The 22,431-nt window shown below is 53.7% G+C and overlaps 1 protein-coding gene across 1 annotated transcript in view; it reads left to right on the top strand.

Annotated features, from left to right (window-relative positions):
* Positions 1–22,431, top strand: part of PREX1 (phosphatidylinositol-3,4,5-trisphosphate dependent Rac exchange factor 1) — a 169,586-nt gene that overhangs the window by 58,284 nt on the left and 88,871 nt on the right. The window contains exons 2-3 of the mRNA XM_029917681.1: positions 17,771–17,842; positions 22,289–22,411. Of these exons, the coding sequence (XP_029773541.1) occupies positions 17,771–17,842; positions 22,289–22,411 (195 nt within the window). The remainder of the gene's footprint in view (positions 1–17,770; positions 17,843–22,288; positions 22,412–22,431) is intronic.

Raw genomic sequence — 22,431 nt, 5'->3', positions numbered from 1 at the left:
GGGATGCACCCGCTCGTGGCTCGGGCGGCGTGTCGAGGCCAGGCCGTGTCGTCGCGTGTGTCCACAGGTGCTCCGATGGCTGGGTTGTGGGGCACTGTGTGAACACACCATGGTTTGTCCAGCCGTTCTCCTCTTGACAGGCGTTTATGATTTTTAAAAGGTGAGCTTTTGTCGTGTTCTCTCCCCGTGCTAAGCGCTTTGTGTTACGTGTAGTGTTTTCTTTAATCCTCGAAAGAACCCCATGATAGAGGCTCTTGTTTATCCTGTATTACAAAGGTAGGCACAGGAGGCAGGGAGGCTTATGTAACTTCCCTCCTTTCATCTTTTAACAAAGCATTTTCTTCTGTCTGCCTCACCCCATTCTAAAGCGCTGGATACAGCGGTGAAGCAGACACACAGAAACCCCCACCCTCAGAAACTGGCTGGTGTGGCGCACGAAATAGCTGTGCATTGTGATAACTAAAGCAGGGTGGTTGTGATGGTGAGTGACTGGGTGCAGGGGTTGAGGGAGGCCACTGCAGCTAGGGTGGCCAGAGATCAGCTGTCTGAGGAGGCCATGTTAGACCTGTCCTGTGTGTAAAGATCTGGAGAAAAAAGCCAGGGAGCAGCATGTGCAAAGGCCCTGAGGTAGGAAAAAGCCTGGTGTGTCCTAGGAAAGGGTGGACCAGCCGGTATGGCTGGAGTGGAGTGGAGGGAGACCCTCAGTTTCAGGAAGACGTCAGGGACATACAGTGTGGTCCATCTCTTAGGGGTAAGGTTTTCTTTTGTCACAGCGCACTCACAGATAAATATATCAGTGCTGGTAAAATAGCATGTCATAAGACCTCAACACTGAAGTTGAGGCTCCGTTATCTGTTTTATCTTTTGAGGTAGGCGTTTGAATCTCCGTTCATAGAAGAGGAAACTGAGGTTTACATTCTTGTGCCTTACCCAGCTTGGAGGTGGGGACTGGGACCAGAGCCTCCCCTCCCCCGCCCTCCTGGCCCCCCCCCCCCCCCCGCATCAAAGTCCCCTAGGGAAGGAGCCGTGGAAAGACTCCCTTGCCTTATCTCTGGTTACGTGTCTCTCTGTGGTGGGGCTGGCTGGCTGATGCTGGGGGGTGGGAGTGGCTGGAGTGAGCGGACCTGACCCCCCGGCTCTGGAACTAAGGGTCCTGCCGTCTCCCCCCTGCCACCCCTGTTTCACAGAAGAGGGAACAGAGGACAGAGAGTGGGAGCGGCTTTCCCAGACACACAGTGAGTTGGAAACTAAGCCAGCAGGTCCTAATCAGTTGACACCGTGTTGTGCCCATTGTGCAGAGGGGGAAAGTGAGGCCCAGAGAGGAGGCATCAGTCTCCCCAGATCACCTAGCTAGTGTGCCTCGTTTTCCGTAGTCTCCATAGTGATCCTTGAAGCCAGAGCTACTACTGCTCCTGTTTACAGGTGAGCCGGCTGAGCCCCGGTTCCTTGATCTGTTCTTTCATTCAGCAGAAGTGTGGTGCTAAGTCCTGGCCCTGAAACTGTGAATGAAACAGGAATAAAACTGTGTCTGAGTAAGACCTCTGGGAGTTCTCCGTTCGGTGAGGAAGACAGTCATGAATTGAATCATCTCAAAAGCAAGGTTCAGTGACAGCTGTGGTGGTGCCAAGAAGGGCGTAGGGAGCCGCGGTGACCTTGATGGGGTGGGGGTGGTGGAGGTCAGGGGAGGTAAGCTGCTAACCAGGTGAAGGGGAGGAGTTGAGGGCTGGAGGTTAGAGGGAAGGGTATGTGCAAAGGCCCAGGTGCAAGAGCAAGCTCGGTGTATTTTCAGAACAACCTGAAGAGCCTAAAGGTTGGGCTGGCTGCAGCTTCCTTCGGGGGTGATGGTGAGGCTGGGTCCTACCTTTTGGTTGTTATTCTCAGAGCAGTGGTGTGCCGTTGGTGGGCGTGGTGGCATGTTGGAGGGGACTGACTACATTTGCGTTTTGTCAAGATCCCTTTGTGACTTGTCTGTTATCACTCCAGCCAGGGATGTTAATTATTTGTTTTCATCTATATCTTTATTTTATTTTATTTATTATTATTACTATTTTTAATCTTCAAGTGAGTTAACATACAGTGTAGTCTTGGCCTCAGGATTAGAGTCTGGTGATTCATCTCTTATATATGACACCCAGTGCTCATCCCAACAAGTGCCCTCCTTCATGCCTGTCACCCATTTCCCCTCCCCCATCAACCCTCAGTCTGTTCGCTGTATTTTATTTTTTTATTTATTAAAAAAAATTTTTTTTTACTTTTACTTATTTTTGAGAGAGGGACACACAGAGTGTGAGTGGGGAAGGGTCAGAGAGACAGGGAGACACAGAATCAGGCTCCAGGCTCCAGGCTCCAAGCTGTCAGCACAGAGTCTGACGCAGGGCTGGAACCCACGAGGTGTGAGATCATGACCTGAGTTAAAGTCGGCTGCTAAACCGACTGAGCCACCCAGGGCCCCTGTTCACTGTATTTTAGAGTCTTTTATGGTTTGCCTCCCTCTCAATTTATATCTTATTTTCCCTTCCCTTCCCCTGTGTTTTTCTGTTAAATTTCTCAAATTTCACATGAGTGAAATCACGAGGTATCTGTCTTTCTTTGACTTGTTTCGCTTAGCATAACACCGTCCAGTTCCATCCACGATGTTGCAAACAGCAAGATTTCACTCTTTTTCATTGCTGAGTAGTATTCCACATCTTCTTAACCCATTTGTCAGTGGTGGACATTTGGGCTCTTTCCATAATTTCAGCCGTGGATGTGTAAATGGTCTCCCAACTCCAGGTCACCCCACCAGACCACACCCCTCCTGGCGCAACGAGACTCCTCAAGTTCTGAACTCAGGAGGCAAAATGGTCCCCTGCCCAGGAAAGACCTGACCGTGGAGCCTGGAGAGGCTCTGGCCTTGGCTCCCTGCATGACCTTGAGCAAATGACGTACTTCTCCGTTACTGCATTTCCTTGTCCGTGAAATGGGGATACAGCGGTCCTGTCCTCCTAGACCCTTGGTGAGGATACACAGGCAACACTCGGTACATGTGGACTCTCGTTCTTGGGTCCATGCTGCGCTGGACACACAAGCCTCATATAGTTCCGGCGGCGCGGTGCCCTGAGTTCCCCTCATCTGATCTTACCAAATGGCCTCTTGCTTTCTTTTTTAAAAAATTTTTTTATGTCTTTATTTTATTTTGAGAGAAACAGAGAGGGAGCGGGGGAAGGGCAGAGAGAGGGAGACACAGAACGTGAAGCAGCCTCCAGGCTCTGAGCTGTCAGCACAGCTGGACGCGGGGCTTGAACCCACAGACTGTGAGATCATGACCTGAGCCGAAGTTGGACGCTCTACCGACTGGGCCCCCAGGGGCCCCTGGCTTCTTGCTTTCTACACTCGGGAACTGACTACAACTGGGTGGTTTAGGATAGTTTATATTACTATAATTACAGTAATAATTATTGTGATCAGACCATCTGTCCTTAATGAACATTTGCTAATAGAGACCACGAATGGCGGAGAAAGAAGACATTCCACAGCTTAATAATTACAAGACTGGTAAACAATGTGTGAACGAGGTGCCTATGTTGTGTAGTGTATCTATTGTGTGTCCCTAGTCATGAACAACGAGGTGTCAGGACCCATCGAGGTGTCAGGACCCATCGGTCAGCTGTTACCAGAGGGGGCCGGAGCTTTAGTTTTCTTGCCAGCTGAGTGGTTAGATTTGTTTCCTTTTGCTGCTGTTACAAAATTGCCACAAACATGGTGACTCAAAACGACATGGAGGTTTGACCTCAGATTTCTGGAGGTCCGAAGTCTGAGGCGGGACTAACCGGGCCGACGTCAGGTTTTTCTCGGGGCTCTGTTCCCCGTGGGGGCTCTCGGGGAGGATCCACTTACCCGCCTTCCCGGTTTCTGGAGGCTGTCTGCGGTCCCTGGTTCCTGGCCCTTGGTCCTGGTCCTTGGTTCCTGGCAGCAAGCAGGCAGAGTCTTGCTCCTGCTGTGCCACCTGACACCCTCTCTCCTGCCTCCCTCTTCCCACAGGGGCCCTTGTGGCTACACTGGGCCCCTCTGTTTAATCTGTGATAACTTCCCCACCTCAAGATCGTTAGCTTACTCCCATCTGCAAAATCCGTTTTCCCGTGCAAGGTCACATGTTCCTGGGTTTGGGGACTGAGACGCAGAGCTCTCTGGGGGGCCGTTATGCAGCTGACCACAGTGGTCAGGGGCAGGTGGGGCCTCTCTGTCCTGTGGCGTTTGCAGGCTCCCCTTACAGGGTGTCCCCTCCTGGGCTCGGAAGGCCAGGGGCCGTGCTGGACCCTGCGGAGGAAGTGTCTGCCCTTGTAGAGCAGGGTGGAGACAGAGACAGCTCAGTGAGGTGGCCCTGTCAGGAGGGGGACATGGGTGGGGAGTCTGGGACACTGAGAGCACAGGTCAGAGTGGAAGCAGCAGGTCAGTGTCTGGGCTCTGGGGGCCCGGAGCTCAGACCCTGGCTTTCCCCACCTGGCCGTACATGGTGAGCTTGGCAGTTCGTCCACTGAGAACCTTGGTCTCCTTTCCTGTGAATTGGGGTGAAGTGCGTGTGGGAAGCTGTCGCTAAGTTTACGACCCTGAATGGCATATGAGCATCAAATCTGGCACTGCTGTGGCTGCCACTCCCCGCACCTGGGCTCCCCCCACCCCCGCCGGCGTCCAGACAGGCGCTGGGAAAAATAAACTGGAGGAAGCCCCCACGCAGAGCCCTGTCCCCTGGCCGGTCCCGGAGCACCGCTATTTTTACATTCTCTCACTTTTGTGCATTGTTTCCTGACTCTCCAAACACAATCCTTCACAGGCTGGGGGGGTAGGGGTGGGGGCTCCCTCACCAGCCCCGCCAACAATTGTTTGGGGGGGGAAGGGAAAAAAAAGGCACCGAGGAAAAAACAGAACCTCTTGAAAGTCATTGTCTTCAGATGTCAAGTGTCAGCCCTGTGGAGAGGAGACCACATTCCACCCATTGTCCTGCCACAGACGGGCACAGGGACCCCAGGACGTCCCGCAGCCCCGCCCTGCATCCTGGGGCCCCCAGTGGCTTGCTTTGCTTTGTCTGGGACATTCCGGCGGGAAGTGCCACCCAAAGCGCAGCCTGTCTGTCCCTAGCCACTGCCGCCTCAGTCACTTTGGGCTTTTCCGTGCAGCTGTCGTCCATGCCGGCCCCTGGTCAGCGTGGCCGGTGCTGAGAATCGGGGCGCAGGCTCACGATGTGCTCCCCGGTGCACCTCCTCTCAGCTCACCAAGGTGGGGGCCTTGTCAAGGTGCGTGCATGTAACGGCTCATCGACACACAATTCACGTCCCACATGACTTACCTGCGCGAAGCGTACACTACAGTGGTTTTTAGTGCACCTTCCCCTTTCAGCACCCCAAGAAGAACTCCATACCCATCAATAGTCAGTTACTTTTTGTATGCCCATTTCACAGACAGAGAAACTGAGACGCAGAGAGGCTGCCCAGGGTCGTGCGGCTAGTAAATGACGGAGCCAGGACTGGACCCGTTTTCTTAACATAATGCAGCGGCTCTCACTGGAGACGTCTTAGCCCCCGGGGGTATCGGGCAGTGTTTGCGGGCATTTCTTGTGTCACAACCGTGGGCCGGGTCTGTTACGGTATCTGGTAGGGGGAGCCCAGGGACGCTGGTAAACATCCTGCCCTACCCAGGGTGGTGCCACAACACAGAATTCTCTGCTCCGGCATCAGGGGCACTAAGCTCGACAAGTTCTGCTCATCCCACTCTGACGAGCCCATTCTCCAGGCACAAAAGCTGAGGGGCCCAAGGGAGAGGGAGAAGGTGGGGCTAGACCAGGAAGGATCTCAGACTGCGTTACGGGTATTGGGGACAAGAACAAGGGAAGAGAAACTCCGAACAGCATAGAAAGACTCAGCAGGGACGAGATCTGCTCCCTCAGCGATGCCTGCCCTGGGCCAGGGCGTGGGGACAGCAGGCTCTTCGTTGCCAGCCTGTGTCAGGCACTGGGACGTCACAGACGCTCCCCGGGCCGCCTAGGAGGAGGCATATAAGCGGCAGGTTGGGGCGCGGAAGACAGGGCAGCACCTGCCCTGGGGGAAGGTGGGAGCCACCGGCCGCTGCCGCCCGCTCGGGCCCTGTGGGGCCTGGAGCTTTTCCAGAAGAAGCCGGGAGCTGAGATCCTAATGGGAAATCGGACTTTCAAATCTAGGCCCGAATTTTCTCAATGCCCCACTGCTGGTTGTATGAAACATGTCTGTCGGCCACCAGTTTGAGAGTGAGTCTTAGCTCGGTAGTTGTAGGAGGCGCCTTACGAGTCTCTGTTGAAAGAATGGTAGGTCGACAGTGAGTCCAGGGGGTCCGTGCAGGCTGGGCCCGGCCCCTGGGGGAGGGGGTCCGTGCGGGGAACCGTCTGTGGCTCCCTTCCCCCATTACTGCATCAGCCCTGTTCACAGAGGGCTGCTTCCACATCACTTCCTCTATGGTGGGGCAGGCAGTAAGGCTGGGTGAGAACAGGGTACCTATTTCAGGGCCTAGAAACCAGGCTGGGGGCCGAGGGGGGGAGTCTTTTCCAGATGATTGATGATGAATCAACTGAACACATAGCATCTACCATGTGATAGGCCCAATCCTAGGCTCTGGGGACACAGTGGTCACTGCCTTCCTGGAGTGGACAGCCTGGTGTGCCAGGTGAGCGATAGACTGATAAATGGACACGTATGATGTCCACAGTGACCGGTGCCCTGGAGAACACAGGGCAGGAGTAGGGACAGACACTTTAGTAAGGATGGCCTTGGGAGGACTGAATGTGCCCCAGGGCCTTGGCACCGACAGGTCCCCCTGCCTAGAATGCCTTTCCTCCATCTGCAAAGCTGCTACTTCACCTCAGTCCCCGAATATCTCCTCAAGTGTCAGCCCATCAGAAAGGCTTCCGCTGGTCGTGTCAGTGAGGTCGCACCCCGACCCCAACCATGTGTGTTTCCTTATGCAGCTTTATGTTTGCTCATGGCGCTCATCCCTAACCGTCACTCCATTTTATTTTATTTATTTTTTCATTTCATTTCATTTAGTTACTTATTTTTTGCCGTTCCATTTGAAAACCAAGGTGTAGTTGGTCTTCCCCCTGCTCTGTGAGGGCAGAGAATGGTCTGCTTTGTTCGGTGATGGGCACGTCACTGGCTCCCAGCACAGTTCCTGCCTGGTATATGGTGGACGTACAGTAGGTGCTGAATAAACGGGTGAATGCAGGAATGAATGATACCCCCGTGGCAAGGGTCATACCTTGTGCATCTGCAGGGCCCAGCCCTGTGCCCCGGGTAGCATGCTTGGCGTGGATAACGCCTGGCAATGGCTTTCTACCCTGAAAATATAATCATAACCAATTTCCTGTCTCCTACGTAGCCTAGCCTCCCCCCCTCGGCCCCCCCCCCCCGCCACTTCTTCCAGGAAGTCTTCATAGTTAGAGTTTTTACCTGCATCAGCTTGCGTCAACCTGAGCTGCCCCCTTTTGCAGACGGAAAAGCGCAGTGACTCACTGAGGTCATGCGGTTGGCGGCTGAAGGTGCCGGGCGGCCCGGCGTGCTGGGCTGACGGGGGTGTGGCGGTGCGCTGCAGGTCACGGGGCCTTTCTTCCTCACTCCAGCTCCGGGGCAGTCTGTAGCAGGACTGCTTTGAGGACAGAGAAAAACAGATAGCTATCCCAAGTGAAAATAACGTAGGACACGTGTAAAAGTCCCTGGAGCTCTATAAACGGGGTTGGTCCCACTCCAGAAGTTTCCTTAGGAATCACAGTGGCTTCATACCTGTGTACGGTATCAGGGCTTGGGCTCTCAGAAGACGCCCTGACTGTTTACCGTGTACCAGGCATCATTCAGAGTGCTTGCCCTGTCTCTGAGCTTGTTTAATCCTAATTACAGGATCACAGCCTCTGTACTCCGGGGCAGAGAGAGGCTAAGTAATTTGCTCAAGGTTGCGTAGCTTGCAAATGACAGAGCTGAGGTTTGAGCCACAACTTACCTAAGCGCTTAGCCCCAACGTAACCTGTGGCGTCAATAGTTTTATTGTTTCGGTGCATGTTACAGATGAGGCACAGAGAGGTGGAGTCACTGGTGTAGGTCACACAGCACCAGCTGGCAAAGGCAGGGTCCGAATCGTGAATCGGGCAGCTGGTTCCAACCTCTGTGCCTCAGCCACTTGTATATCTTGCTTCCTTAGGAGCTGCAGAGCCTTCTAGCATTTGAGAAGGGAGAGTTTCGAAGAGCAGAGAAGGCTTTTAAAGGGGGTGGGGTGGGGCGAAAGAAAACTTGGGATGCTGGTGTGTCTGTGGCCTCACAGAGCAGTGTGGGTAGGCGCCCGGCCACAATGCAGTCCCCCTACCCCCTGCTCCAGGTCTGACTGGGTCCTGTCTGTTCCTCGGAACAGGTGCCTCTTCCTTGCACTGTGCCCGCCCTTTGAGATTTTTACTCATCACCGACGTATTTCGTGTTGTAATGAACAGGAAGGCTGTCCTGGTGCGGACCGGGGAGTGTCCGTCTGCCCTGGAAGGGCCTCTGGTAACCAGCCCGCACACCTTGGTTCTTCAAAGGTGTCCCGCCTGCCTCGGAGCAGACATTCCAGGTGTCCTCCGCAAGACCCTGGACCCTCTTTCTTTTGGAGGCTCCAGCCCCTCCAGCACCCAGCCGGACGTGCCGCTGCCGCCCCTGCAGCCCTGGCCTGGTGGCTCCGTGTGGTCGCCAGAGCGGCTCTGGGCCTTACAGGGCCGGTCGGAAGCGCCTGGAAGTAACACCCCATCCCCCCTGCCTTCTGGGAAGGAGAGGTGTGCAGATGCCCCAGCTCGCTTGCCGCCTCCTTGCCCTGGATCACTCAGAGACCCATGTTCTCAGAGGGACTGAGCCCCTGTCTCTTACCCTGGCCACTTGCTTGGTCTCCTGCCCCTCCCTCCCCGGACCCCCACCTCTCCCCGCCCCTGCCTGTGTTTGCTGGAACACCTCCCAGACTGACTACTTGCAGTCAGAGCCTCCCTGCTGCTAGGGCTCAGCCCAGGACCCCCGCCAGGGCCAGCCTGCTGAGATGCGCCCACAGCCGCGCTTGCTGTGCTGAACGTGTAGCCCCGAGTGCCGGCTGGTACTTGGAAGTCGTGACGCAGGTTATGCTTTGTGGACCTTTAGATGAAGATCTATTCATGCGACTGCACAGTTTTCTTTTTGTATTTGGAGTTAATACTCCGATTGTTTTAAGGTCTCCAGTGTCTCTGACGGTCTGAGAATCAGCGCCGTGTATGCCCAAGAGGCCAGTGGAAGGGCCTATGCTTGGTTAACACGGACTTAACAGTGTCTGCTTCTTTCAAGGTCATTTACTGAGCACTTATGTGCCCCTTATGAGCCTGAGGCCGAGGTGGATCCCGGGGGGCTCTCAGCAGGGGTGGGGGGAGATGCAGAGGCTCCCGGCAGGGCTGTTGACACACTGGTGTGTGTGATCCTCCCCATGTGCTGACTTCTGCCCCGGTTTCCTCTTCCCTGAAACGGGGTGCCCCCGGCACTCCTTGTGGGATTGTTCCCAAGGACAGACATGCCGGTCATCAGGTACCAGCCGACGCACATTTGCTCCTCTGCACGAGGCAGCGATCGAGGCTCAGGTGTGGATGCTGCGTGAACAAGCCGCTGCTCTAACAGTATGGTGGGGAGGAAACGGGTGACAAGGAGGAAGTAGGTGTGTGTAGGTGCAGGTCGGTGTTGCAGGGGCAGATAAGGAGGGATGAGAGAGAATGGAGGGGAAGGACGGGCCGCTTGAAGTGGGGTGATGGGGGAAGGCCTCTTGGAAGTGACGTTTCTAGTTGGGAACGAAATGAGTGAGGTGGGAGCCCTGCGGATATCTGGAGAGTCTTCCAGACAAAGGGAACAGCCAGTGCAAAGGCCCTGGGGCGGGAATGGGGCTTGGTACGTTCCTGGAATAGTATGGAGGCCTCAACCGTGGCTTATTTTTAGTGCTTGCAAGAAGGTATTGGTCTGTTGAAGATACAACACGATGCAACATCATTTGCGCTATTTTATCCAATGACGTGAATTTTACACGCATACATGTAATTCATAACGTGCTGTATGGGACGTGACATAAAGGAATACGTGAAAAGTGTCAAAAGAGTGTTATTTTCTCCCGATCCTGTCCGGCATGTCTGTGACTGAATATGACTGAAACCCTTCTTGAAGATGACATCTCAGGTCTGTGCCCAGCCCGCGCCCGTGAGAGGGGGTTCTTCCTGAGAAGCCTGGGTGCTGGCCGGGGCTGCGGGTGGGGGAGGGTCTCGTGTTCCACCCCAGGCTCCTCAGGCCAGCTCATAAGGGACTGGCCGAGATGGGCACCTTCCCCGGGGGACTTGCGGCTTCCAGAGTCAGCACAGAGAAGGAGGGGTGGGCAGCTCAGAGGCCCTGGAGAAGAAGGAAAGCTTTCTCACGTCGTATCTGCTTGGCCCCTGCTCCTGTCTTATCTGCAGGCCCTGCCCTGTCCCTGGGGAGGCACACGCCCTCCAGGAGGAGAATGCAAACTAGCCTCTTCCAAGCTGAGGAGGTGACATTTGGGTAGGCAGGAGGGTCTGGTTGGTGTAGCAGCCTTCCCCGTGCAAAAAAAAAAAAAGAAGAAGAAGAAGAAGAAGAAGAAGAAGAAGAAGAAGAAGAAGAAGAAAACCCCATACATTTATGTTGCAGAATTATGTTGAAAGTAGCATGCTCGTTTTGGAAATTGAGGGAAAAAATGAAGAAAGAAGAAACATAAAATCCCTTGTAATTCACTCTCAGAATTAAGTTCTATGGCTAGTGTAAAACCCAAGTAAGAATGCCTTAAATGAGATGGAAGTTTCTTTCTTACTGAACTGTAGGCAGCCCAGGGCACATCTGTTGGGTCCTCTGTCAATAGGGACATGAGCTCTCTGTTGCTGCCCTGTCTTCTTCAGTATGGTTTTCGCTTCGGGGTACAAGGTGGCTGCTTGGCCTCCAGGCATCACATTAGCTATCCAATCAGTAGGAAGGAGGAATAGCAGAAAAGAATCCCTGCCTGTCCTTCGCATCCCCAAGGATACTTCTAAGATGTTGTACGTAATACACCCACTTCTAGCCCACTACCCCAAATTTATCCCTAGCTGTAAGGGAAGCTGGGAAACACAGTCTTTATTTAACTAAAAGCTTGAATCGTATTTCTAAAGGAAACAGAGAGACCGGATATTGGTGGATGGTAATCTTGGCCATATTCTCACACAATTTTAGGGCATTTCCTTCCACGTTTCTCTTGTCTGTGCTTATGTAGAGATGATTTATTTAACCAAAAATGAGATTATATTTTTTGTATTCTGTAACTTGTCCGCCCCCACCCCCCCACCCCCCAGGTAGGGATACAACAATAGCCTTTTTTCATACCATTAAACGGACTTCTGAAAACCATATCTAGCATGATCGTCCTTTGTTGAGATGGACGATTTATCTAACTAAAACCCTAAGTGAGAATTCTAAATCAGATACTGAAGTCAGATCTCAGTGTCACGTGTGAGATTTGTTTTTGGGCATAAATGCCCAGAATTTGTATGGATAGAGCATAGGATTTGGGCATTTGGAGGAGTGGATGGGCATTTGAGGGGTCTCCCCAAACCCTAGGCTGTGTGGGGCTGTTTGGGGCAGGCCATGCACCCCCCACCCCACTGTTGGTGTGACTGTTTTATTACTGTTGCTTGGATTCAAGGCCCTTGCTCTTTGGTGACGCTCTGCTCTCCTGGACCCCGGCCACCCAGATCATGTGGGGGGGATGGGTCCCTGTTTCCTCTGCCCTTGCAATAGCCCCGGGGCTGCCCTCCTTGCCCCCCTCACTTCTGGCAGGTCCCCTGGCCCTCTCACGTTTCACCATATGTCTGGTGAGGTCACCCCGGCCAAGGCGGGGATGTCCTTGGGAGCAGCTGGGCCCCCTCCCCTCTATGATCAGGTTGCTGGCATCAGTCTCAGAGAGCGACTTGGAGGCCTCTTTCTCTCCTTTTTATCTCCAGGGAGAGACTTATCCTCCCCAGGCTGCAGATGCAGGGCATGGACAGACGGCAGCTCCCAGAGGCGCCCCCAGAGGCACCCCGGGGGCAGCTGCTACCTGTTTTCTGCTTACGCAGTTTGTCAGCTGTAGTTCCTCACCGTGGATGAATGCTGGGGGTAGGGCGGGGACTCTTCACCAGACCGGACTGCCCGCGTTTGAGGCCCCGCCCTGCCACATGCCAGCTGCGTGGCTTTGGATAAGCTCTTTACTGTGCTGGGCCTCAGTTCTCTCCTCTGCAAAATGGGCACAGTAATAATGGCACCCACCTCCTACGATTGCTGGAAGATTAAAACTTAGCACAGCACCTGGCACATAACAGGGCCCAGAGATGTAAGGGATGATAAAAAGTAGCAAATATATTACTACTACTACTACTACTGTTATTGTTGAAATACTCCCAGTTCTGTACTGGTTACTTATGGAGCCGCTCCCGCAGGGTCTCTCCCTGCCTCTCCCCTTTCCTCCACACCTTGGTTGTGCACCTGCTGTGTGCGAAGGAGTCAGCGGTGAAGAAGATGCCTTCCGCCCGGGCCCGCTCACGCTCTGCAGGGGAGAGGGTACCAAGCCGTGAGATCCACACCCGAGTCCATCAAAAAGCCAACAGCGATGGATGCTGGGAAGGGCGACAGGGTTCAGGTGGTGTGGAGTGTGTGGCAACACCCTCTCTTTGTTTTTTTAAATTTCTTTAATGTTTGTTTATTTTTGAGAGAGAGAGAGAGACAGAATGTGAGCAGGGAGGGGCAGAGAGAGAGAGGGAGACTCAGAATCCGAAGCAGGCCCCAGGCTCTGAGCTGTCAGCACAGAGCCTGACACGGTGAGCTCACCGTTCATGGGTTTGAGCCCATGACCCGAGCCGAAGCCGGACGCTCAGCTGCCTGAGCCACCTGGCCGCCGCGTAGTGGGTCCTGTCAGTTTAAGTGCTCAGCAATGAAATGAACAACTTGAGGCCTTTGTGTGGGGCCTCCAGAAGCAAATCCAGAGACAGATCTCAGGGCCAATAGTTCATTTGGAGAAAGACCTGAAGAGCCACCAATATCCAAGTGAGGGACTCGGGAGGGCAGGGGCGCCATCCAGCAGACCGGGGGGCCCTGCACTTGAGAGAAGGCCCCCAGGATACAGCCAGCGTGCCCCAGGGGCAAGGACGGGGATGTGGGTGGGGTCCGGATGGCAGCCAGTCAGGCATGTGTCCTCGTGGATGAATGTGGAAGATGTGACGTCAAGTGAGAAAAGCAAGTTGCTGAAAGCACGTCATTTATAGAAATGTTGGAAACACACAGAGCAGCATTCTTTATTGCTCCTCCATTCGCGTGTGCGTCGAAGTGGGCAAGGCGCGTGCGAGGGAATGAGGAGCACCGGATCGAGGACGGGCCGGGGGGGTGGGGGGGGCGGCAGGTGCACAGGTGGCCCGCCTCTCTCTGTAATGATTCACCCCCTCCCATTTCTGCACGGAGGTTTGGTGTCCACACAGCACACGGATGCAGCGAACTGACCGTGTGCACGCGCCGACACGGCTTTGCATGTGCATCGGCCTGTGTAACTGCCCTTCAGATCAAGAAGTGGAACATCTCCAGCCCCTCCCAGGGCCCCCGCATGCTCCTTGCCAGTCTCCCTCTTTCCCTGATTTGATGCATTTCTTCTGGAACATGGGTTAAAGCAAATTTGGGATACCGCTGAGATATGCCAAATCTGGGTTTTGTAGTTAGATTTTTCTCTAGTCCTTTTCTACATCCTTTACGAGTCATCATCATCGACGTCATCAGCAAGCCAAGGGGGCTCTGGGGCAGATGTGGGGGCCCGGCAGCAGTGTGGCATGGGTGGAGCGTGGACCAAGATCGAGGGGCGGGAGTGGGGCCTCCGACAGCCCTGGGAGTCCTGAGAACGGCCTCGTCCCTGAGGGCGATTCCCAAGACAGAGCTGCTTTCGGCTGCGTGTCCCAGAGCTGTCCAGGCTTGGACCCCCGAGGGTCCCTGTAACCACCCAGCCTGCACGGAGGGCCTTGGCACGGCTGGGAAAAGTCAATCGTGCCTTGGGCAGCGAGGGCTGGGCCCAGAGCCCCTGCCCACCCATTCTTTCCGGGTCACCGGCTGCCTTTTGTGCCCCTCACCCCAGCCTGTTTGCGGCAACTCTGTGGGTGGCCCGGCCTCTCATTGTCCAAGCACAATGGTGGTGGCTTTGCTTGTGCGAAGAAACCAGGACAGGAAGCCTGATCTAGGCCAGCACTCCCTGCTTCCTGCTGTCCCCGGCGGTGCTGGGCCAGCGTGCCTTTGTCTCCCTCCAGTCTCAGGAGGCGGGAGGCCGGCCTTCCCGGCAGCGGCGTGGCCCTGCTGAAAGATCTTCTAGGAATGCCTGTCCCTCTCCCTCTTGTCCTTTACACGGAAAGGCTAGCAGGCTCCCAAGCAGCTCCTCTGTGTGTCAGGCACAGTCCATCCCTTCCTTTGATTTTTGAACGCTTGCTGTGTGCCAGGCACTAGTCTAGGCCCCATAGGTTCTGGGTCAAGAGAGGCAGGCTCCCTGCCTTCAGGGGGCTTCCATTCACTTAATCCCATTACATCCTGAAAGGTAGGGCAGTTTTGCTATGATTCCCTATAGTAAACTGAGACTCAGAGAGGGTAATGAATTTTCCTGAGGTTACACAGCAGGAGGGAGGAAGATCTGGGGTTTAAACCCAAACTGTCAGTTTCCAGGCCTGGCCTCCATTGTTGGATTGGGATAAAGGTTTCATCCCAGCCATGGTCCCTTCTAATCTTGGCCTTTGCCTTAGGAGCTGGTGTAGATTGCCTCACTTCACCCTTTTCACCTGTTAAATGGACTTTTAATGCAAGATGGGAAGGTAGGAAGCGTATGAAGACAAGGAGGGTTTCTTGGAGGAGATGGCATTTGGCTGAGGCCTGATGGATAAGAAGGAGCTGGCCCATGGCACAGCTGGAGAGAAGATCCTGCTAGTAGGAACCGCATGTGCAAAGGTCCTGAGGCAGGAATGTCTCCTGGCCGGTGGAATAAATAGAATGATAGGGGGGCTGAAGATTGTCTGGGTGTGGGGTGATGGAGTGCTAGAAGGGGCGGTCGAAGAGATTAACTAGGACCAGATCATGGGGGCCTTATGGGCTGTGGAAGGATTTGTTTTTTTATTTTTTGTTTCTTTGTGTAGTGGGATAAGCCATGGAGAATTTTAAGCTATGGACTGACATCTGATGTACATATTTCCTAGGCTCCCTCCAGCTCAGTGTGGAGAAAGGACTTCGAGGGCGATGAGGGGGAACAGGAAGGAGGTGACTGCAGAAGACCGTGCCTTGGCTGGGACAGGGGTGGCCGTGGATGTGGGGAGGAGATGTTGGATTTTTTAATGCTCGTTGAAGGTCAAGCTGAAGGCAGTTTCTAATGGAGAGAAGGCGGGGGTGGGGGCCCCAGGGAAAGAGAGGGGTTGAGGTGACTGGGGCATCGGGGGGTTTTGACTAGACCCTCCTAGGCAGGCAGAGGCTCCACTAATTGGTCCGGGAAGAGCTTGGGCAGTGTGGGCTTGGAGGCAGGATCAGGAACTGGGTTTCGGATGCCCCCGGGCATCCGGGCAGAGGTGCGAGTCTTTGGGGGAGAAGTGCAGGCTCTGGGCATGGACGTGCTGGGAGGCTGCTGTGCACTGTTGGCAGATGGACGCAAGGCTGCCTGGCTTTGTGTCCCCGACTCTCCTCTCTGTGACCCGCTGTGCGAGCCACGAGTGCATCACCTCCCAGGAGACCTGAGTCTGAGGTCCCCTGGGTGATGGGAGGCCAGCCTCCCCTTTGCCTGCCTGCCCCCGCCGTCCTCCAGCCTGGCGTCCGCTCTGTCTCCCGCCACTTGGAGATCTCCCTAGACAAGCACGGTCATGCGACACTCACTCACGCTTAACCTGCAGGCGGTCCCTGCGGCGGGGACCTCGTGTGCTCACTCAGGCCTGCTGACAGCGCCCCCGCTGTGACCAGCCGTGGCAGGACGGCAGCCGGCGGCCACCTCCACTCATCGTGGCCCTGTGGAATGACGGGATGGGGAGTCATTTTCTCAGGGGACGTCATGTAGCTGTTGCCAGGTCGGCCTGGGTCCAAGTCCTGGAGTGGGGGGCAGACCAGGCAGAGTTGGCTGAGTGGGACCGGCCTCCATCTCCCCCGGGTGTGTTCCCCATCCCCCCACCCCAAGTCCATGGTTTTTGTGGGTGATTTTTCCACCTGCCTCCACTCCATCCTACCTGCACGGGGGCCAGGCTGCCGTTTCTCATCAGCGTGGCTGCACCGCTCCGTTCAGGTGCCCCCACTTTCATGCCTGACCCCTGAAATTCAGTTCCTCACAAAAACCACCAGTATTTTGCCAATATTTAAAAACTGAGAGACTTTGCTTTAAAATTCTTAATTTCTGGCTTCTGTTGAAAATAGATCCCAGAGCACCTGGTGCCATTGGGCCACCACCTCCCACCTGACACACCTGAGAGAAGGGGCCATTCCTTCTGATGGGAGGTGCTTGCCGGCGCCCCACAGGCCCCAACGCCCCCTGCCGTCACCCTCGGCTGTCACATCCCAGAGGAGAGACATGATTCCTCTATTCTGAGCCCCTGAGAATAGTGGCAGAATGACTGGGCTCCGTCCGTACGCGAGGATCCTGGGCAGCTGTGCAGAGAACGAGGGTGCTCTCCGTGCAGGGGTGCGAAGGCTCTCTGGACGGCACTAAGTGGGAGGAGCAGGTGCAGCACTTCCTGGGGGCGTGGCTGAGCTCGGTGTGCAGAGGGGATGCGTCAGAATCCATGTGTGTGCGGGGCGCCTGGTGGCTCGGTCAGTTAAGTGTCCAACTTCAGCTCAGGTCATGATCTCACAGTTCGTGGGTTTGAGCCTCGCATTGGGCTCTGTGCTGACAGCTCAGAGCCTGGAGCCTGCTTCAGAGTCTGTGTCTCCCTCTCTCTCTCTGCCCCTTCTTTGCTCATGCTCTGTCTCTAAAAAATAAATGGTAACAAAAATACTGTATGTGTGTGCATATATATGTATATTTGTGTTTGTTTCTCTTGCATAAAGATTCCATGGAAGGATATGGAAGACACTTGTAGACCTGGTTCCATGGGGTGTGGGGGATGGGGAGGGACTAGATGCTTAGGGCTTGGTGTCTAGGAGAGAGACTTGTCGTATTTGTGACTTTTTATATTTTTGACTTTGAAACCATGTGAATGTGTTATTTAGAAGTTAAAATTTTTTTTTGTTCATTTATTTTGAGACAGAGAAAGAGAGAAAAGAGCCCAGGTGGGCAGAGAGAGAGAGGGAGAGAGAGAATCCCAAGCAGGCTCCGCACTGTGAGCACAGAGTCCAATGTGGGGCTCGAATTCATGAACCAGCAAGATCATGACCTGAGGCAAAATCAAGAGTCAGAGGTGTAACAGACTGAGCCACCCAGGCACCTTTAGAAGTTAAATTTTTGAAAAAGGAAAAACTAAAGGGAAATTAATTATAGTTTGAGAGAAGGAGACCTATGGGTAAGGAAGTGGAGGGGGGCCTGGCGTGGGAGACACTCCTGGACCTCAGTTGACGGAATGGGGTTGAGGAGGTCTCCAATGTGTCTAGTGCGGAGGCTGGGGAGGCTTTCCCTTCCTCCCTGCCCTTGTTCCCAGACTGTGGTCCCTCTCATGTGCTAGGTGGCATTTGGACTTGTGCCCGTCCTTTGAGGCCGTCCCGGGGAGATCAGGGGCCCTGGTGCTCACCTCTCCCTGCCTTTCTTCCTCCAGGCCTTCCTGCATCGCATCCGGCAGAACGCGGCGGACTCCGTGGACAAGGGCCTCACGGAAGAGAACGTCAAGGTGCGGATTGCCGGGCGGGCCCCTATGCAGACTTTCCTCCATCCTGCCATCCAGCCTCCTCTGTGCCAGGCTGCCTGGCGTGCCGCCAGCGGAAAATCCCTTCCCGGGCGCCCCTGGGGGCCCGGCCCCTCTGGCTGCCCTCCCGGCGGCCCTGGCCCGCGCCCCAGCGCTGGGCATTGAGTGTCGGGGCAGAGCAGTTGAGTCATTGAGTCCGGCCTTCATCTTGGCCGAGGCTCTGGGGGGTTTCAGGGAGACGTCAATAGGCCCTCTGTGTGCGTGGCGGGGGCCCCTGCCCTCCCCAGGCCTGGCTTTCCAGGGTGACTTCACTCTCTTGGAAGCTGCCTTTAGTTCTGGGGGCCCCAGGGTCCTGGTCCAGGGGGAGCGGGGAGACGGCATGGGCGGGACGTCAGAGGTGGCTGACCTGTGGCACAAGAAGGGTGTGGTCCAACGGGATGTTCTGCCCACATGTCCCGGCTAGTCTGGACAGTGACCTTGCAGCTGATAATTCTGGGTTCAGTGTTTGGATAAGAAACTTGAGGCTTTAGGTGTAAAGAGGTGCTCAGTCCCTGATGGTGCTGGGAGTTCAGCATTTTCTGCACGCAGACATTCATTCCTTTATTTACTCCTTCCTTGAGCACATGTTTACTAAGGACCTGCTGTTTATTACATGTATTTATTGCAATCTGTTTATTGCGATTCAAAAATTATTACAATTTTAAGTTGTAACATATCGCAGATTTTAAAAAATTACTTTTTCGGTGAGGTATATAACTCACATACAGTAAAGAGTGCATCCTACATGTTGGACATGTTGCAGTTTTGCATATGAACACATCTATGTAACCATGATCCAAACGAAGACAGGGCCTTTCCTGCCCTAGCAGGCTCCTCTGTGTTCCCCTTGGTAACCATTGATTCGTTTTTAAATGTCTTATTTATTTATTTTTTAATTAAAAAATATTTTTATTCATTTTTGAGAGAGAGAGAGAGAGAGAGAGAGAGAGACAGCACGAGCAGAGGAGGGTCAGAGAGAGAGGGAGACACAGAATCTGAAGACAGGCTCCAGGCTCTGAGCTAGCTGTCAGCACGGAGCCCGAAGTGGGGCTCGAACCCACAAACCGTGAGATCATGACCTGAGCCGAAGCTGGACGCTTAACCGACTGAGCCACCCAGGCACCCCTGTCTTATTTATTTTTGATAGAGAGGAGAGTGTGAGCAGGGGAGGGGCGGAGAGAGAGAGGGAGAGAGAATCCCAAGCAGTCTCCGTGCTGACAGCTCTGAGTCTGATGCGGGGCTCAACCGTAACTGTGAGATCACGACTTGAGCCGAAGTTGGACGCTCAACTGACTGAGCCACCTGGTGCCCCAATTATTGATTAGTTTCACCTGTGCTGGAACTTTATACAAAAGTGAGCTTTTTCATATCTTGTATCTTTTCTCATTGTTACATGTGTGAGATTTGCCCGTGTCATTATGTGTAGCTATGATCCAGTCTTTGTCATTGCTGGGTAGTGGCCTGTAGTAGGGGCTGTAACTTACCATCTGTTCCCCTGTGGATGGATACTTGCAGTGTTGGGCTTTTCTGACCACACAGGCTCTCATTTCGGTTGGGCATACACTCAGGAGACAGGTGTTCGTCCTGAAATTTTGCAGCCATCCCGGGAAGTGAGCGCGTGGCATCAGTATCTGTCATATCCGTCTTCAGCATGGGCTGATTGAACCACGTGCAAGACGCGAGGGAGAAAAATAACCAAACAGTGCAGGTGATTGTTCCGTGTCACATGAGGAGCGTGTCCCCCAGGGCGAGGTAGAGGAGGAGAGACCCCCGGGCCTCTCAGAGTGCAGAGACTGAGGAGTGGTCTCCAGCAACCCCCCGCCCCGCCTTCCCTGCCCCCCCTCAGGCCATCTCCCTCTGTAGACTTTCCAGTACATTCCGAAGGTCCATGGAGTTGGTCTTCATTCCTTGAGGTCTGGACTCACCTGTCACCTTCTCAGTGTGGCTGTCCTTGGCCCTCTGGCCCTCCCCGGGACTCCTTTCCTGTTTTGCTTTTTTCTTTAGTGCTTCTTAGCCTCTAGAAAACTCTTTTTTTGGGGGGGTATTATTATTATTATTATTATTATTTTTTTTGCTTTTTAAGTAGACTTCATGCCCAGCATGGATCCCAACATGGGGCTTGAACTCAAGACCCTGAGATCAAGGCCTGAGCTGAGATCAACAGTTGGACTCTTGGGGCACCTGGGGGGCTCAGTTAGTTGGGGGACCACTTCGACTCAGGTCATGATCTCGTGGTCTGTGGGTTCAAGCCCTGCATCAGGCTCTATGCTGACAGCTCAGAGCCTGGATCCTGCTTCCAATTCTGTGCCTCCCCGCCTCTCTCTGCCACTCCCCTGCTCATGCTCTGTCTCTCTCTCTCTCTCTCTTTAAAATAAAGTAAACATTAGGAAAATAAAAAAGAGTTGGACACTTAACCAACTGAGCCACCAGGTACCCCTGGACGGTTAAGCGTCCAACTTCAGCTCAGGTCATGATCTCACAGTTCGTGAGTTTGAGCCCCGCGTCGGGCTCTGTGCTGTCACCATAGAGCCCCCTTCAGATCCTCTGTCCCCGTTCTCTCTGCCCTTCCTCCGCTCATGCTGTCTCTCTCTCTCTGGAAAAAATAAATAAAAACATTTAAAAAAATTCTATTTTAGCTCCTTGTTAGTTGCCTGGCCCCTTCCATTAGAATGTCACCTCCGTGGGGGCAGCACGTGGGTGTTTTCTGCCGTGCCCCGAGGGCCTCTAACAGTGCCGGGTACACAGTAGGTGCTCAGTCAGCATTTGCTGCGTGAATGAACGAGACCTAGAGGGAACCGTAACCGGCACTGATGCCGGTCCCCCTGCTGTGGGCCCGCGGGGTGGGCGGGGAGGGGCTTCCTGCTGGGTTCACTCTGCTGTTTTAGTTTTGAACCACGTGAGGACCTCCTTCAACATTAAATGTGAAAAAATCCACCTTTTTTTTTTTTTTTAAGAAAAAAAGAATTGATTCAGTCCAAAGGACCTTAAGTAAATGAAGGTCTTCCTGGTTCTTCTCAGAGGTACTCCCAGTGACCAGCTTGATCTTCATTCAAACCGCCTCTGCCTTCGTCACCCTAGGGAGGAATGGCCTTTTCTTAAACCGGAGTCTTGCTTGGTGTCGTGACGCCCCCCATCCCCCTCTCCCCGCCCCACGCTTAACGGTGTATATTAAGGGTCACCCCAGGATTGCAGATCCCTGGACACGGGTCTGCAGATTCTTCTTACAGACTGCATGGTATTCGGTAGGCAGAATTTATTTAACTATAATCAATCCAGTTGATACAGCTATTTGATGAGTCCCCCCTGTGGCCATTTTCTCCCAGAGTTTTGCTACTGCAAATAAGGCTCTTCACCTTGGGGCCGGAGAATTCCTTACTGTGAGGGGCTGCTCTTTGTATTGTAGAGTGTTTAAGAGCATCCCTAGCCTCCACCAATGAGATGCTGGTGACATCCCTCCCCCAGAATTTGTGATGCCCACCAATGTCCCTAGACATTGGCAGATGTCCCCGGGGGGCCAGAGGTGTCCCTGGTTGGAGACAACTGACTGACAAGTTAAATCCTAAAATGGAGAATTGCTGGGTCAGGCTGTACGTGCGTTTCAAACACTATAGATTCGTATGGGTGAAAAGGCATCCTGAATGTTTGTGACAGTTTACACGGCATATTTTAAAAAATGTTTTAATGTTTATTTTTGAGAGAGATGAGTGTGAGTGGGGGAGGGGCAAAGAGAAGGAGGCACAGAATCCGAAGCAGGCTCCAGGCTCCGAACGGTCAGCACAGAACCTGATGCGGGGCCCGAACCCACCAACTGTGAGATCATGACCTGAGCTGAAGCCGGACGCTTCACCGAATGAGCCCCCCGGGTGCCTTTCCACAGCATATTTTGAACGTCCTTCCCTACTGTGTTTTCTTCTGCCGCATCACATGGACCCTCATCGTTTAAAAAACCAGTCTTCTGATTGGACGTGCTAGTTGTTGGCCGTAATGAAAATCGTGATGAATGCCTTAATATATAGCTGCCTGCACGCCGAGTGTGACCCTCACGTCTGCTGCTTCCTGGACGGTGTGACCTTGAGAATATGCATTTATTTTGGGTCCCTGTTCGTCTATAAACGTGGGATGACACTGGTTTCTACCTCATGGGGTCACACTGAAGATTTGATGCCGTGAATGCGTGTAATGCTCTCAGCATGGGGTTAGGCATTAATAAATGTTGGCGACATTTTGTTTTAGCTTTATTTTTATTCGTGGCTAAACCGGCACCCATGTATCAGCGTGCATGTTTTGTCATACCCTTGTCTATACTGGGGCCCGTGTATTTTTTTATGCTTGACGTTGCTCTCCCTTTGGGCCTTGATTAACACGATCCTCGGGCCTCCCGTTTCCTCACAGATCCTGTTCTCGAACATCGAAGACATCCTGGAAGTCCATAAGGATTTCTTGGCGGCCTTGGAGTATTGTTTACACCCCGAGCCTCAGTCTCAGCATGAACTTGGGAATGTTTTCTTGAAATTCGTGAGTACACGGTGCCCCAG

Source organism: Suricata suricatta, chromosome 12, assembly GCF_006229205.1.
Source record: "Suricata suricatta isolate VVHF042 chromosome 12, meerkat_22Aug2017_6uvM2_HiC, whole genome shotgun sequence".
In the NCBI taxonomy this organism is placed as follows: domain Eukaryota; kingdom Metazoa; phylum Chordata; class Mammalia; order Carnivora; family Herpestidae; genus Suricata; species Suricata suricatta.
The sequence above is the reverse complement of the archived record's forward strand: the minus strand, read 5'-3'. Positions and strand labels throughout refer to the sequence as shown.